This window comes from Rattus rattus, chromosome 4 (assembly GCF_011064425.1).
Source record: "Rattus rattus isolate New Zealand chromosome 4, Rrattus_CSIRO_v1, whole genome shotgun sequence".
NCBI classification, from domain to species: domain Eukaryota; kingdom Metazoa; phylum Chordata; class Mammalia; order Rodentia; family Muridae; genus Rattus; species Rattus rattus.
In genome coordinates, this window is record NC_046157.1 from 44512113 (window position 1) to 44527122 (window position 15010).

The following is a 15010-nucleotide window of genomic DNA, read 5'->3' on the forward strand; positions in this document are numbered from 1 at the left end:
ACTAGCTCAGCTCATTGAGCCTAACAAACCAGGTGTTCCTCTCTTCTTGCTACTGCTAGTTTATAATACTTTTCATTTCATAGCGGGGTTTCATGCTAACATCAGCTCTACACAGTCAATGACAACTGGCTGAGGCAGCTGATAAATGCTTCTGAAACACACTGGAGTCATTGTGTTACTCAGGGGGAACTGAGGTCTTCTGTAAAACCATGCTCCCGAAAGGCTGAGTAAAGTGTAATGAATGTTAGCTCTCTGTGCAGAAAGCACATGGGTTCCATGAACAGAGGCTTCACTCCCTGCCTGTTGTTAGCAGCCTGAGAGCCTTCTGTAGGTTCTGCATAGCGGTGCCCACACCTTCATACTGTAGTGCACTGCCAGCGCACTTACAGTACTTCTGAGCTCCAGCAACGTCCTCTGGGGTCAGGCAGATATCCCCCTGGGAAGCTGTGTTCAGGTCAGGATCAATGGCTGGAATGGCTGGGACAGACTGTGGACTAGGCTGGAAGGCATTACTTGTTGTACCTGTGCTGTGTGGCACCTTTGCAGGGATATTGGCTGGTGCACCTGGAGAAATCTGCATTCCACTGTAGCTGCCTGTTGCCAAGTTGCTCGGGTCGGATGTTGAAGATGATGACGGCTGAGGTGGCTGAGTAGGCAGAGAGGTTGCGCCAACATCTTCATTTTCTTTAACATTGTTATTTTCCTCTATTCCAACAGGCCCTGCTTGAGGAGTCTCCCCATTCTTTAAGCAGTTATGAATATATGTTGCCTTCCCCCTGGCGTACTTTCTATGTTTCACATTTTTATCTGTGAGTTCACCAAACACTGTGATGACATCTATTAAAAGGTTAGCAGTGTAGAAGGACTTGATCATGTTTTTGTGAAATCGTCCAGCTCGGTCTTCATTGTCTGTGTACCAGAACATTTTCAAAGCATAATTTTCCAAATGGGCACAACCATCTATTTCTTGAGTAACAGTTTCATTATCCCCCAACTGTTTCTTAAGAGTTTCTAACTGATCCATTAGCTTTGATAAAAATTTACGACACCCAGGAGTTTTACTATCAATCTTCATTCCAGTTTGCATACCATATAAAAGACAGTAGTAGGCCACCACGATATCCCGCTTGTCATGCTCCTGCACCTTTCTCAAATGGTGCTGTATGCTCTTTAACTGCACAGGCAGCCCCAGTAGCAGGGCCAGTGTAGCCATCCCCACTTCCTCCATATAACTCTTTCTGATGTCAATTCTAATCTTTAAATGCTATTCATAGCTTAGGACAGGATCCCTATTCATGTAGATTTCAACATGTTTCTAAATTTCTACTTCATTTACTACCATGTGTTTCTATAAGGGAAGACAAAATTGTATGTCCTGATGCCATCTCATCTTTAAGAATGGATTATTTTAATTATGTTGTGTTATCATTTTATCTACAACATCCATGCAAAATCACTGCCATGGACGTTTTATGCATTAATTAGTATTTTGATATTAACTGCAACATCTTTTAATAGAAAAATAATTGACAAAAACATTTTTCTGAATTGTATTCTTCATGTGCTACAAATCTGGCAGTTTTAACTTTTCTGTTTTATATTGATGAAATATTGCAAAATTTCAATATACTTATAGAAAGCAATGTTTCTCACTTTTTCTGTTTGTTTTATGTACACAGGTTTCTGTCTGCATGTATTCCTGCAGGCCAGAAGGGGGCACCAGATCTTACTGTACATGGTTATGAGCCATCATATGGTTGCCGGGAATCAAACTCAAGACCTCTGGAAGAGCAGCCAGTGCTCTTAACCTCTGAACAATCTCTCCAGTCACAATTTCTCACTTTAAATAGAATTTATTTTCCCAAAAGATAGAGAATGCATTCAGAATATACTTGTTCTAGTACTATTTTTCCTTTGAAATCCATGCTGTACTGTAAATAATAAACTAAGTCCTCCCCATTGAACATCTTAAATTATTTTCTCTACTAAGCATTAGATGTCTTGATAGGTCTATGTTTTATGAATATAAGTAAAACCATAGTGCCCAGGATCTAAACAGTGCAAGCTTTGTGAGAGCTTGTATATCACAAATAATGGTGGCATAATTTATTCTCTTCCATGTGAGAAGTTATTTTAGCATAATGACTAGCCAATGATAAAACACTGGAACAAGGAAGTTGACATTTTCACTAGGGTTTCATGATCCCATAATTTTGTGGGGTTTTTTTTGCCAGAGGTTTTGCTTGAGTCCATAAAGGCTCAACTTCTTCTTAAATAGTGTTTTCCCCTAACTTATTACTAATATTAGATCATAAAATAGAGACAAAAAAATTTCACCTTTCTACAACATCCGGTAGAACTTTCCAGGTATTATTGGAGTTAATAATGTTGTCTTGTTTCTTGAGGAAATTGGTAAGCAGAAATATGTTCTAACTACACTTTTAGATTTGCTATGTCAAGGAGAAAACATTAATTCAAATTAAAACATTATTTCTTGAACAGTGAAGAGCGTAAAACATTACATTTTGGTAAATTATTGTGGCACAAATGATCATCAATGAGAAAGATTTTTAATTTGACAATAAATACATTGATATAACTTATTACATATTGACAATGCATGGATTTTTTTACCCTAAATAATACTGTATATACTATTGAGAATGTACTCCTGATGTAACAAGTTATATATTGTCAATTCAGAGATTCTGTAATGTAGTAGAGTAAAACAATTCAGAATGATTTTTTGTCTCTTCCTCTTCTCTTTAAAACTTCTCATTCAAATAGTGTTTACTCAACAACGAGAATAGTCATCCAGAATAGTCCAAGATACATCAATATCTTGTAGGACCAATAAAAGAAGGAATAAAAATAATGCAAATATTATTTAATAACTTCTTACATAAAATAGTGTTATGTGATGGTGACATAAACAAGTAAATGCTCTGACCCACAAGTCCAATGATATGGATTTAGTCTCTGAAAGCCATGGAGGAAGGTGAAGACTGATATTTGAGAGCTGTTCACTGATCTCTACATATGTAGTCATAACTGACATCTCAGAGCTTACTGATGAACAAGCTCACTCTTTCTAGTTCTCTCTGGATTCAGGAGGGCTGGTTCAACTCAGTTGTTCTTGTTCAAACTCCTTTCCAAGGTGGCATATTCAATCTAGGTTCTCTCAAATTCTCAATGAATTGTTTTTCTTGGCCAGAACAATTCAGAGTTAGTACATTTTAACTATGGCAGTTCACCCTACTTTTCTGGCTCTATCTCATTTCTGGTTTCAACCGCCTCTACTGACCTGCACTGAACTGCATAAACTTATGCTAACTCCCCTATAAGATACTCATTGCGCTGACTCTCAACAGACTATCTCTCCTTGTGCTTCTCTTAGATTCTAGTTCCTGTGTTATTCTCATGGACATATCCTATCTCCGACACATTCTGTCAAACCTTTTGCTGATTTGTTACTTTGCCTAACCCCATAATCAGACATTTTCAAAAAAAACGGCTGCTTGCTTTTACAAACTAACCTTACCTACATTTTTGGGGGATTAAAGTTGGATGCTAAGGGCATGTCTACATTCCAGCCAGAGTGACTAAAGATACGTGGTGTGTCTGAATTCCAGCAGGATGATACAGACCTAGAAGTTGCCCAGACATAAGTGCACTATCCCATCTCCCTCCCCTTCTTCTATAAGGGTGTTCTCCTCCCCATCCTCCACCCCTTCCTGTCCCCCAAACATTTCCCTACACTGGAGGTTCCAGCTTTGGCAGGACCAAGGGCTTCTTCTTCCATTGTTGCCCAACAAGGCCATCCTCTGCTACATATGCAGCTGGAGCCATGGGTCAGTCCAGGTATAGTCTGTGAGTAGTGGTTTAGTCCCTCAGGTTGTAAACCCCTTCAGCTCCTTCAATCCTTTCTCTTACTCCTTCATTGGGGACCTAGTTCTCAGTTCAATGGTTTGCTGCTAGCATTCACCTCTGTATTTGTCATGCTCTGGCAGAGCCTCTCAAGGGACAGCTATATCAGGCTCTTGTCAGCAGGCACTTCTTGGCATCAGCAATATTGTGTGGGTTTGGTGGCTGTATATCTATGGGCTGGATCCTCATGTGGGGCAATCTCTGAATGCCCACACCTTCAGTCTCTGCTCCAAACTTTGTCTCCATATTTCCTCTTGTGAATATTTTTGTTCCCCCTTCTAAGAAGGACTGAAGCATCACACTTTGATTGTCCTTCTTGAGCTTCATGAGGTCTGTGAATTGTATCTTGGGGATTCTGAGCTTTTGGGCAAAATCCACTTATCAGTGAGTACATATCATGTGGTGTGTGTGTGTGTGTGTGTGTGTGTGTGTGTTAAGTTACCTCACTCAGAATGATATTTTCTAGTTCCATCCATTTATCTATGAATTTCATGAAGTCATTGTGTTTAATAGCTGAGTTGTATTCCATTGTGTAGATGTACCACATTTTCTGTATCCATTCCTCTGCGAAGGACATCTGGGTTCTTGCCAGTTTCTGGGTATTATGAATAAGGTGGCTATGAACAAAGTGGAGCATGTGACTTTTTTATATGTTGGAGAATCTTTTGAGTATATGCCCAGGAGACGTATAGCTATATTGCTGAGCACACCATACAATTTCTAAACAAAAGTCTGACAATTTAAGCTGCATTTGATCTAAAACCTTATTATCTGTCATCTAGCATCCATGGTCTCAGAAAAGAATAATGGAAATTGGAATGGAAAAAATGCTACTATGAAGTTCTACTCAGCTATAACACTTGTGAGCCCTGCTAATTAGCAACATGGCAAGATACAGATAAAAGTATGATCAATTGAAACCAATAACAGTCTAATTGGATCTAAGACCCACTCAACATGAGGGAAAACATGCTTGATACTAGAAACCTAGCCAGTTTTCTGGAGCTAGAAAGGCAATGGACATGAGGAAAAAATCCACTACCACCTGCTTTGCTAGACCAGCCTAATTTCTTGCTCTTACTACACTCTAATATATATATATATATATATATATATATATATATATATATATATATATATATATGCATATATGTATATACACATATATGATTATATATTATATTATAATATGAAATTATATATATAAATATATATATATTACAGACACATTTAAACACCATTCCTCATCCAAGAAGCCTCTTTTATTTTTATTTCTTTTATGAAGACCATAAAAACACAAAATGCAGAGATCAGCAGATAATGGGAATGGCCATCCCCAACAGAGAAATCTACACCACAGCTCCTGCATTTAAGGCTCATGCAAAGTCTTGGACAAGAAGATGTAAAGCCTGCAAGAACCACAATGTCAGGAAGTCTGCTGTTGGCAACATCAATAGACTCATTAACATTGAAGGGAAAAATGCATGCAGCCACCAATCCTTCAACAGAGAACTAAAGACAACCACACTGCCGGGGGAAGGAGCACCTCTCAGGAATAAAGTCCCTTACTGGCTGTCCGTTACAGCGTGGTCAAAGGAACTCAGCAGGATATATATATATATATATATATATATATATATATATATATATATATATATATATATATATATCTGTATTTCAGCTATACGGTTACATGAAGTTAATAATAAAACAGAAAAGAACATTTAGTTCTGAGGAATGGCAGAGATATGGCAAAGCTTCCAGGGAGGGTGGTTCTGAGGGGCTGGAGGAAGGAAAGCGGGGAGAAGGTGATGAAATTTTTATTTCAATTACGTACTTTAAAAAATAAGGAAAACGCTATAAGAAATGAGAGAATGAGAATTATCTCAAAAGTGGGACAATAGACACTACGTCTGGACTGAGTCTCTGTAGACAAAAGGATTTGATATTAATATGGTAAAAGATGTAGGACCCAGTGGGAGAAAAAAATGAATACTAGGAACTTATTACAGAGGAAAACAGTAAAGTGCTGTTAGAAAAACAGATGTGTCTCTTCAGAGGAATCGTTCAAGGATGAATTTTTTAAAACTATCAATTAAGTTAAGCCATTAATCCTCTTAATCAAAGAGAAAAGAAAATGCCTTGATTATCCAAAAACTATCCTAATCAGAAGTGCAGCTAAAACTTGTCTGATTAATATTCTGTTTAGATGATTATTAACAAGTGCCACAGTAGGCAATTCAGAGTGGTACAGGCATAAGAGGTTGTTAAAAATTAAAATCATTGTATTACAAGGTTCTCAGAAATAAGGCAAAACAGAAGGTTTAAATCTGGGAAGAAGACATTTACTGCAGCTTAATTGTCCACAGGTCTCTCACAGCTCCCACAGTCCTCTCAGTTACGTCCACTGCGATGGGAAAGTATTTTTCCAGACATATCAGCCAGGCCTACATATGCTTGAGTATGCGATAGTGGTTCCGTGGGTACTCAGTGACCTTACAAACCTCTTAAGCCATTAAATAACGTGCCAGTATCCATGACTCTAAATAGGTTTTTCCATGGGCTGGAATAATTATTGCCACCCGGCTTCTCTTATCTGCTGACGTCCTAGCATGTCTGTAAATACATGGCTAACACTGGATGGTTTATGTTCATGCATGGGTCCCAGGGTAGGAAGATGTGGGCATGGCAGAGTTGATTTCATACCAAACCTAGATTTCTAAGTTAAGGAAAAAGAGTTTTTCAGGTCCAAGAATCCCCAACAATGACTCAACACTGGACTCTTTAAAGCTCCTAAGATTCATATCTCGTTCTGCCCTCAGACCGTAAATAAGAATCAGGGGTTAAAAATACCTGCAGCCTAGCAGGTGCCTGACAAGCTCCAACACCTCTCAGGCCAAGAACCAGGGCCCTAGAATTGGATGACCTCAATATCCACCCCATCAAAGAAATGCTGGAGTATATAATGAGCCCAGTCCTACAAATCTTACAGATCCAGAACAATAGGATTTCCATGACACAGGGAAAGAAAAGAAGATCTGAGAGTGAGGTCCCATATTGATAATGTAGCAGAAGCCAGAGGCCCCATAGGAGACCATGGAGTCATTGCAATTAAATATTTGCAGGCAAAGAAGTGTGGACAGAAGGTTATAGCATAGGATACACTGTGGCACACTGGAGCTTCCACAGGGTTTTTTTTTTTTCTCTGTTAATGTTGAAAGGGTAGAAGATAATGAGTCAGATTAAATTTAAGTAAGTGTCAAATAATATTCTTGGAGCTTTGTTCAACAACCCTGGTACTATTTCTCCCCTTTTCTGACTTTTATTCTACTCATTTCCATCCCAACTGAACAGCTGAAGGCCCATTCTTTTATTTCGTTTTCCATTTCCTATCATCTGTATCCTGTTATTTCCCTTCCAGTTCTCCTCCGCCATGTCCCTTCATACTTTCCAAGTTTCTGTGGTTACCCCATGTTCTACAGTCATGTCTGAGGATTTAGAGCTAGAAACCATAGATAAGAGAAAATAGGAGACATTTTCTCTCTGAGTCTGGATTCTCTCAAGCGACATAACCTTTTCGAGGTTCATCCATTTACCTGAAGATTTCATAACTTCTGCTTTCTTTCCAGTTGAATAGTACTCCACCGTGTGTATATATGCTACATCTTAATTATCCATGCCTATGTTGGAGGCATTTGTTTACATTTCTTGGCCATTGTGAGTAGAGTCACAGTGAGCACCATTGAGCAAGTGTCTGTGAAGTAGGTCTATTACTTTGGGCGCGTGCCAGAGAGTGGTGGTGTAGCTGACTGTTATGGTAGATTTGTATATGTGTGTGTGTGTATATATATATATGTACACACACACATAATTGTTCATACTGAATTCCAGAGTGACTGGACCAGTTTGCAACCCACGAGCAGTAAATGAGAGTTTCCATATAACCTAGGAAGCATTTATTGTCATTTGCTTTGTTGATCTTAGCCTTCTGACGAGGGTGTGATAAAATCTCACTTTTTCTATTTGCATTTTCCTGTTTATAAATAGTTAAACACTTTTGGAAATATTTCTGAAACATTTTTCTTATATTGAAAACTCTGTTTAGATCCTAGACCATTTTTAATTGCTTTACTTATTTCCTTGATTCATTGTTTTTTTGAGTTCTTATAAATCCTGGGTGGTAATCCTTTGTCAGATGTATAGGTGGCAAAGATTTTCTCCTGTTCTCTGGGTTTCTTCTTTTCTTGATTTTTTTTCATCTAGCTGTACAGAATATGGTTGTCATTATTGCATCTCAGATGTCAGTTGTTGGACTTAATTCCTTGATTTATGAAGTCCTGTTTGGAAAGTCATTGTTTTTACACCTAATACCTTATAGTTTGTAGGTTACTCCACATGTAGGTTCTAGTGGTTTTAATGTTTCAGGTTTTAACGTGAATTCTTTGATCAACTTGATCTATTTTGAGGTACAGTGATAGAAATGTATATACTTTTTATTATTCTTCACATACTTAAAATTTTGATGAAAGCACAGAAATCGTCATTCAAGGCTTTAGTTGGTAATACAATGTTCTCTTACATCTCTGACCCACATGCTTTCCTTCCCTTTATCCTTTCTTTTCTTCCTTCCTTCCTCATCTTCCACTCAACTGTCTCTGTTCATTAGTCCTTTCTCTTTTGTTTTTTAAATCAAGGGTTAAATTGGAATGGACTCTTCATTTTGCTAACTAATAATCACTATTATTTTTGTATATGTGTTTTGCTTTTATGTATGACTATGCACTACATTTGTGCCTGGTAACTGTGGAGGCCAACGAAGCATCACTAGCTCTTCTGAAAGCAGAGTTATAGGTGGTTGTTCTACTACCTTGCTGCTTGGAATCAAACTCAGGTCTTCCAGAAGAATAGACATTAAACCATTTCTGCAGCCTCCAGAATGACTAACTCTTAAAAATCACTACTTAATATAAGCTTTTAATACCTTTCCCCCCCTATGTATTGCTTTCTTCTTGTGGTTATTGCCTTTTCTTAGATTTCTCATATGATATATTCATATGCTAATTACAGTTTTCTCTCCCTCTACCATTGCCCATACTTTTCAAAACATACGGAGAGGACCTGGTGTAGACCTGGGCTGGTCCTGAGCTTGATGCTTCAGCCCCTGTGATTTCAGACTAGTTGGCTCAGGGGAAGTGGCAGGCCTTCTTCCCAGGTTGTCCATCTGTCTGGCTCTTACACACGTTCTTCTAGTTACCCATCTGAAAGCAAAACATCAGGTTTGATTCATTAGTAATGGCTTGCAATAATATAACGTTTTATGGAAACTTAATTTATATTTAGAATATAGAAGGACTAGTAATACAAATAATTCCATAAATAAATCTGTTTAGTTTGTTTTTTAAAGTTTGGAGTTTTAACCAAAATTTTGAGTTTATGACACTAATAATATATTCTTGTAATTGGTACAGATGTAGAAACAAGACTGCATTGTATAGTGCATGGTCTTAGGGTAAACGTGCACACACGCACACACACACACACACACACACAGACACACACACATGCACACACACCACTGCAATCATCTTTTACGTACTCTTTCTGAGAGTATTTCTCAATTTGATCAGGAACACAAAGGGCAAACAAAGATAAGTTTGCAGGTGAGGGAAAGGTGGCTTGGAGTTGTTATTTCAGCCAATTCTGTCAGGAGCTAATCTCTAGATGCTTGAAACTAATAAAAGGATAAAAGCAGTTTTCTAAATCAAAACCAGTAGAATGTGTTCGGTCCAAAAATTGAATCTTCAAGTTTCATAAGATTGTCCGGTAAGCTAAGTAAACATCTCAGTGCTCACCCATATGAACAGGTGACGTCAGCCTTTTCCATTTGTCAGTAATATAATTTCAATTAAACCCAAAATTTTGCAATGCTGACTTTGTATTACTATATTTCAGTTTCTGGATTAAAATTTTATATGAAAAGTGTGAATATTTGTGTTACCAATGTGTTTATAGGTGTTGTGCATTTTGACATGCATCAAATATTATAAATTATTTAGCAGATAATAACATGTCTGTCTATTTATCTGTCTGTCTACCTAGTGTCTGTCTATCTATATATCTATGTTTTTCAGCATTAACAACAATATTTAGTTCATAGAAAAAATTAGTGTCCTAGAACATACCTATGAAAAGAAATATGTGCTATAAAGGCCATATGGAATTTTTCAACCATAAAGAAAACCCAAATATCCATATACAAGAAAATAGAGACCCTGGCAATCATCACATTAAGTGACTAAATCTATGTTTTTTTTTATCATTTGTGGTTTGAAGTACTTATATAGTCACTTATAACAATATATGTATAAATGCAAAAACAAACAGTAGATGTGTATTTCTTATGTTAACAGTTACTATGCAAGGTATTTTGGATATTTGTGAAAGAAAGTAAAATTCCAACACATAACTTTGAAAATACCTGTTTCTTACAGTAAGCACCAGTATTTTATAACTATTCATTCTTAAATAATTCATCATTTCATAATGAATAATTTCATGCATGTATAACATTCTGACCATATTCATCCCTCACTACCACTATGCTATTCGTCCAAGTACCCTCCCCTTCACATCCCCATCCCAGCTTCATGGCTTACTTTTTATGTTCTTGTGATTCACCTAATTAAATTAGTCCTGGCTGTAAGTATGCATGTGGATATAGGGCTGGTCATTGTAGCACAGTCAACTTCCCGGAAGTTACACCTCTGAAGAAAACTGAGTCCCTCCTCCCCCAGCAGATCTCAGTTACCAACAGCTCCTCAGCAGGTAATAGAGCCATTGGAGTTCCTCCCTTATTCATAATTGAACTATTAACTGCCTTGATATCATACAAGTCTTGTATAAGCAACCACAGATACGGTGAATTCTTGGGTTTTATAGAGCTCATGTCCAATTAATATAAGTCGGCAAATCTTTGACATGTAAGAATGTATTTTAAATTATTGATAGACATAACAGCTTCACAAACGTTAAAATATTTATTTTGTATAATTTTGCTCTGTTGGCTATTTAGTGTCCTATAATTAGAAGTTTGGCCTAAGAAAACTGTGTGAATGAGATTCTAATGCAAGATTCCATTCATTTGCTGCCTGCATGGAGACCTTTGAAATTAATGTTTATTTTAACAAACTTACTTCTTAGATAATGAAGTAACTAGAAATAACAGCTATTTGCATAATATCACTTTTCATGCTCTGTCTATATATAATCATTAAAAATAAATATTTTCAGATCAGTGAAATGGATCAGCATGGAAAGGGATTTGCTACCAATCTGACCACCTGAATTTGACCCTCAGGACCTGTAGGGTGGAAGACAAGAACCGACTGCCTCAAGTTGGTCCCTGATCCTCCCAGGTGCATAATAAATTATAAAATGGTAATAATGTTAACATGTAATTCCTGGTTCTTACAATGCTTACATGTAATCCAACCTCCTAAAGTAAAATAAAACTTACGTAACAGATTTTAAATACAATAATATATTTACCTATTTTTGACAGCAATAAATTAAAGAACTCATAAATTCATGAATTCTAAAAGGAAAATGTAATTAACTATATTACTACATATAATCATAATTATATAATTATAGTCATAATCCCCACTAAATGATTTTTGTGTGAAGATAGGAGAAATTTTTATCAATTATAAAAAATATTTTTGTACATTTTACCTGGCAAATAGTTTAAAATCTCCTAACTTTTAGATGTTTTTCTTCATAGGCACTTAAATATTACCTGGAGTCAAGAATTATTTAATTAATCCTATATAGTTTATAAAATATATAATTAAATCTCTATACCTAAAGCTTAGTAAAAACATCTCAGAAGAGTGGATAGAAAGACTGCATGAGGACCAGGCCATCAGCTGTGAGATTACATCTTCTATACATATTAAGGAAGCTGCCTGCATGAAATCTGAACAGTGTAGCTACTATACAAAAGAGGCTAACCTCCCAAGGTTCCACCTTAAGATGAAGACCTAAAGGCAAGTAACAGTGGTTAAGAGGACAACAGTCTTCTACAGTGAATAAGAGGGCTTTCAGAATTGAGAGGAAAGAATGGAACCCATGTCCATGCAGTACTCATGAATGGAATTCTCAAAGAAACCTTTAAATTAAACAGAAAACTGTAACAGAGAATAGGTCTTGTCTGGTACCAATGGGAGGAGAAGCCCTTGGTCCGCTGAAGACTCAATGCCCCAGTGTAGGGAAATGCCCGGACTGTGGGGGTGGGATTGTGTGGGTGGGTGGGGGAATTACCCTCTAGAAGCAGGGGGAGGGAACATGGAATAGGGTGTTTCCGGAGGGGCATCCGGGAAAGGGGATAACATTTGAAAGAAAATATCCAAGAAAAAGGGAAAGGAAAACTGTAAGGTGATTATCCTATGTTTAACTCTTTATAAGTCAACAGTTTATATCCTCTTATAAATGAGTACATATCCTGCTTTTCTTTCTGGATCTGGGTTGCAGAATAATCACACTATAATCAGCAGACCCGAAGAAGTTAAATAAAGAGGAAGGGTTCAGGGCAGATGCACTGATCTCCCTGGGAAGGGACAATTGATTAAGTTTTGTGGGTGAACTGAGTGCGGACAGGGATGAGAACAAAGGGATCAGGTAGGGAGGGAGGGACAGAGCGAGACAGAGGATTGGGATTCATGGGCATTTAGGGGGCTATGTGCAAATCTAGTGCAGGGGTAACGTCCTGAATCCTACAAGGGTGACCAAAGGGAGGTATCCTAGTAACGGATAATATGGAGTCTGAACTGCACGTCTGTTTCAGGGCTAGGCTGGTCGAACTGAGACACTAACCCAGCAACAAATCTTAAGACGCTTCCCCTTTCCCAACCTGTCCTGCCTGTAAAATATGCTGGAGCTACAGAGGATCAGAACTTGTGGGAGTGGCTTACTCGAGGCTCAGTCCACAAGAGGGAGCACGCCCAAAGCTGATGGTCCAGAGACCTAGGGTAAAACCAAGCATGAAACAAACAAAGACCAAAAACATAAAAAGGAGGCAAAACTAAAAACTAAAGAGCATCATGAGAGAGGCTTCCTCCAGTAGTTAGTGAGACCTGGGAGCAGAGAGAGACCCAAAGCCAAACACTAGGTGAAGCACGAGGTGAAGAATACGGGAGTCAGCGGAGTTGGAAGAGGAGTTGAAGAAACCAAGAGAGCGCAGTCCAGAGACTAAACTAAGCAGGGCTCACAGGGGCTCGCAGCAACTCTGGAGCCTGCACGGGACTGTGAAAGCCTTCTGCACACATACGGTGCTTAATTCATTTGGGGGTTTTTATTGGACTCCTAACAGTGAGAGTGAGGGTGTCTGACTCTTGTCTGCTGGTGCAACCCTTTTCACCCTATTGCGTTCCCTCATCCAGTCTTGTAATGAGTGCCAGGCTTCCCCCTACCTTCCCAGGTGACACAGAAATAGGCCAGGTTAGAGCGTACCATACTAAAAATATGTAACGGCAGGTTTATTAGGAGGCAGCTCTCAGGCAGGTCCACTGATCACGGAGGAGAAGGTCAGTGGAATGGATTCTGGGTGATGATGTGTGAGCAAGGAGCTGAGATGGAGTCCATACACATGGTTCAAAAAACTGAGCCACTAGGTAGGCATTCTCGAGGAGTTTTCCAGAAGTGAGGAGACAAGGAGTAATGACAATGCCGGCTTGAAGTTTTCTCCAAGCAGGCAAAGAAGTATTTTTGTGGAGGAGTGTTTGAGGGAAGGAGGGCAGATGGCATTTTTAGCTTGTGCAGGGAAGAACAGAGGTTCCAGCCTAACAATAAAGATTTATGCCTGGCCAGTGCTATGCCATGTTTTCTTGCTATCCCTGAGAGCCCCCTATTTTTTTTTTTCTCTGAAGAGAAACCTAGGAACAGTGGATCTGGAGGAGGAGGGGAAGTGCAGGGGTGTAGGAAGAGGGGACAGAGGGAAGGAGGGAGAATTGCGGTTGAAGGTATTGTATGTAAGGGGGAAAGGAGAAGACAGAAAGGAAAGCTATAGGGAAACATACAGTTATTTTATTAATAAAAAGACTTGTCATTTTCAGATATAACATCTGAAAATGTAAATTAAAATATAAATGAAAACAGAAAAGAATCAGTAAGTCAGTAAGTAAGGCAAATATGCCAAGGAACGTCTGGTGTGAATGTATTTAGATGATCAAAAGCAAAAGAATTTTTTTTTTATGTGTGAAAAAAAGAAAAGACAAGCAAACTAAACAAAAGCAAAACCTATGTAATAAAATATTTTTTCCTAAAGTAGAATGACTGATCGTTCCTAACTTAGAAAAAGAAAATGCAGAGTAACTTCCAGATTTTAGCCAGTAGGATAGATGAATTTGTTAAAAATTGTTCTCTGTGTGATATAATACCTAAAAGATAGTTGATCGTGAGGAGCTGTCCTGAGTTCTATCCCTACAAAGCCCCATTGGGTAGCTGAGCCTGACTTTTTGACCTTCTGAAATTGTTTTTGCCCTCAGACTGGCCCTCCACATGGTAGGATTACAAGTGGAGCCTCTGTGTGGTTTAAAGATTTGTTGTTGTTATTGTTGTTGTTATTGTTGTTGTTCCAGTTTGTTTTGTTTTTAACTGATCAGTGATACACAGTAGAACAAACACACAAAAAACAGTATCTATTTCCTGTGTTATAGTCGCCCATTTCAAAACCACCTCCAGTAACAAATCTGTAAGAAGTTTTACTTTCAAGCCTGAAACCTCCTTTTTGAATTTTCAGCGATCTACTGAACTGCAGCTTTTCTTATTTAACTCTTTCCATTCCACCGTGACTTGATTTTCAGTCAGATTTGATGTGACTATTCTTCTGATTTCGGTTCTGCTTTATAACTGCAGAGCAGGGAAGCTCCATGTCACTGACTTTTCCTCAGACCTTTCCATCGTTCTGTGTACTAGAAATTACACCATTAACCTTTCCAAGAGCCTCCTTTCTGCTCTTGGAAGGTATTCGGTTGCTGTGTGGATGCTTTCCTGTGGAAAGCAAGGTGTGCACTCAACCTTGCCT

At 38.2% G+C, this 15010-nt stretch overlaps 1 protein-coding gene across 1 annotated transcript; it reads right to left on the reverse strand.

The window, feature by feature from the left end:
- Positions 1-289: 289 nt before the first annotated feature.
- LOC116897958 (vacuolar protein sorting-associated protein VTA1 homolog) lies at positions 290-1213 on the reverse strand. The gene is made up of 2 exons (XM_032899362.1): positions 523-1213; positions 290-444 (listed from the first exon to the last, which is right to left on the reverse strand). Exons 1-2 carry the CDS (start codon positions 1211-1213, stop codon positions 290-292), a joined length of 846 nt encoding a protein of 281 aa, XP_032755253.1.
- Positions 1214-15010: the final 13797 nt, after the last annotated feature.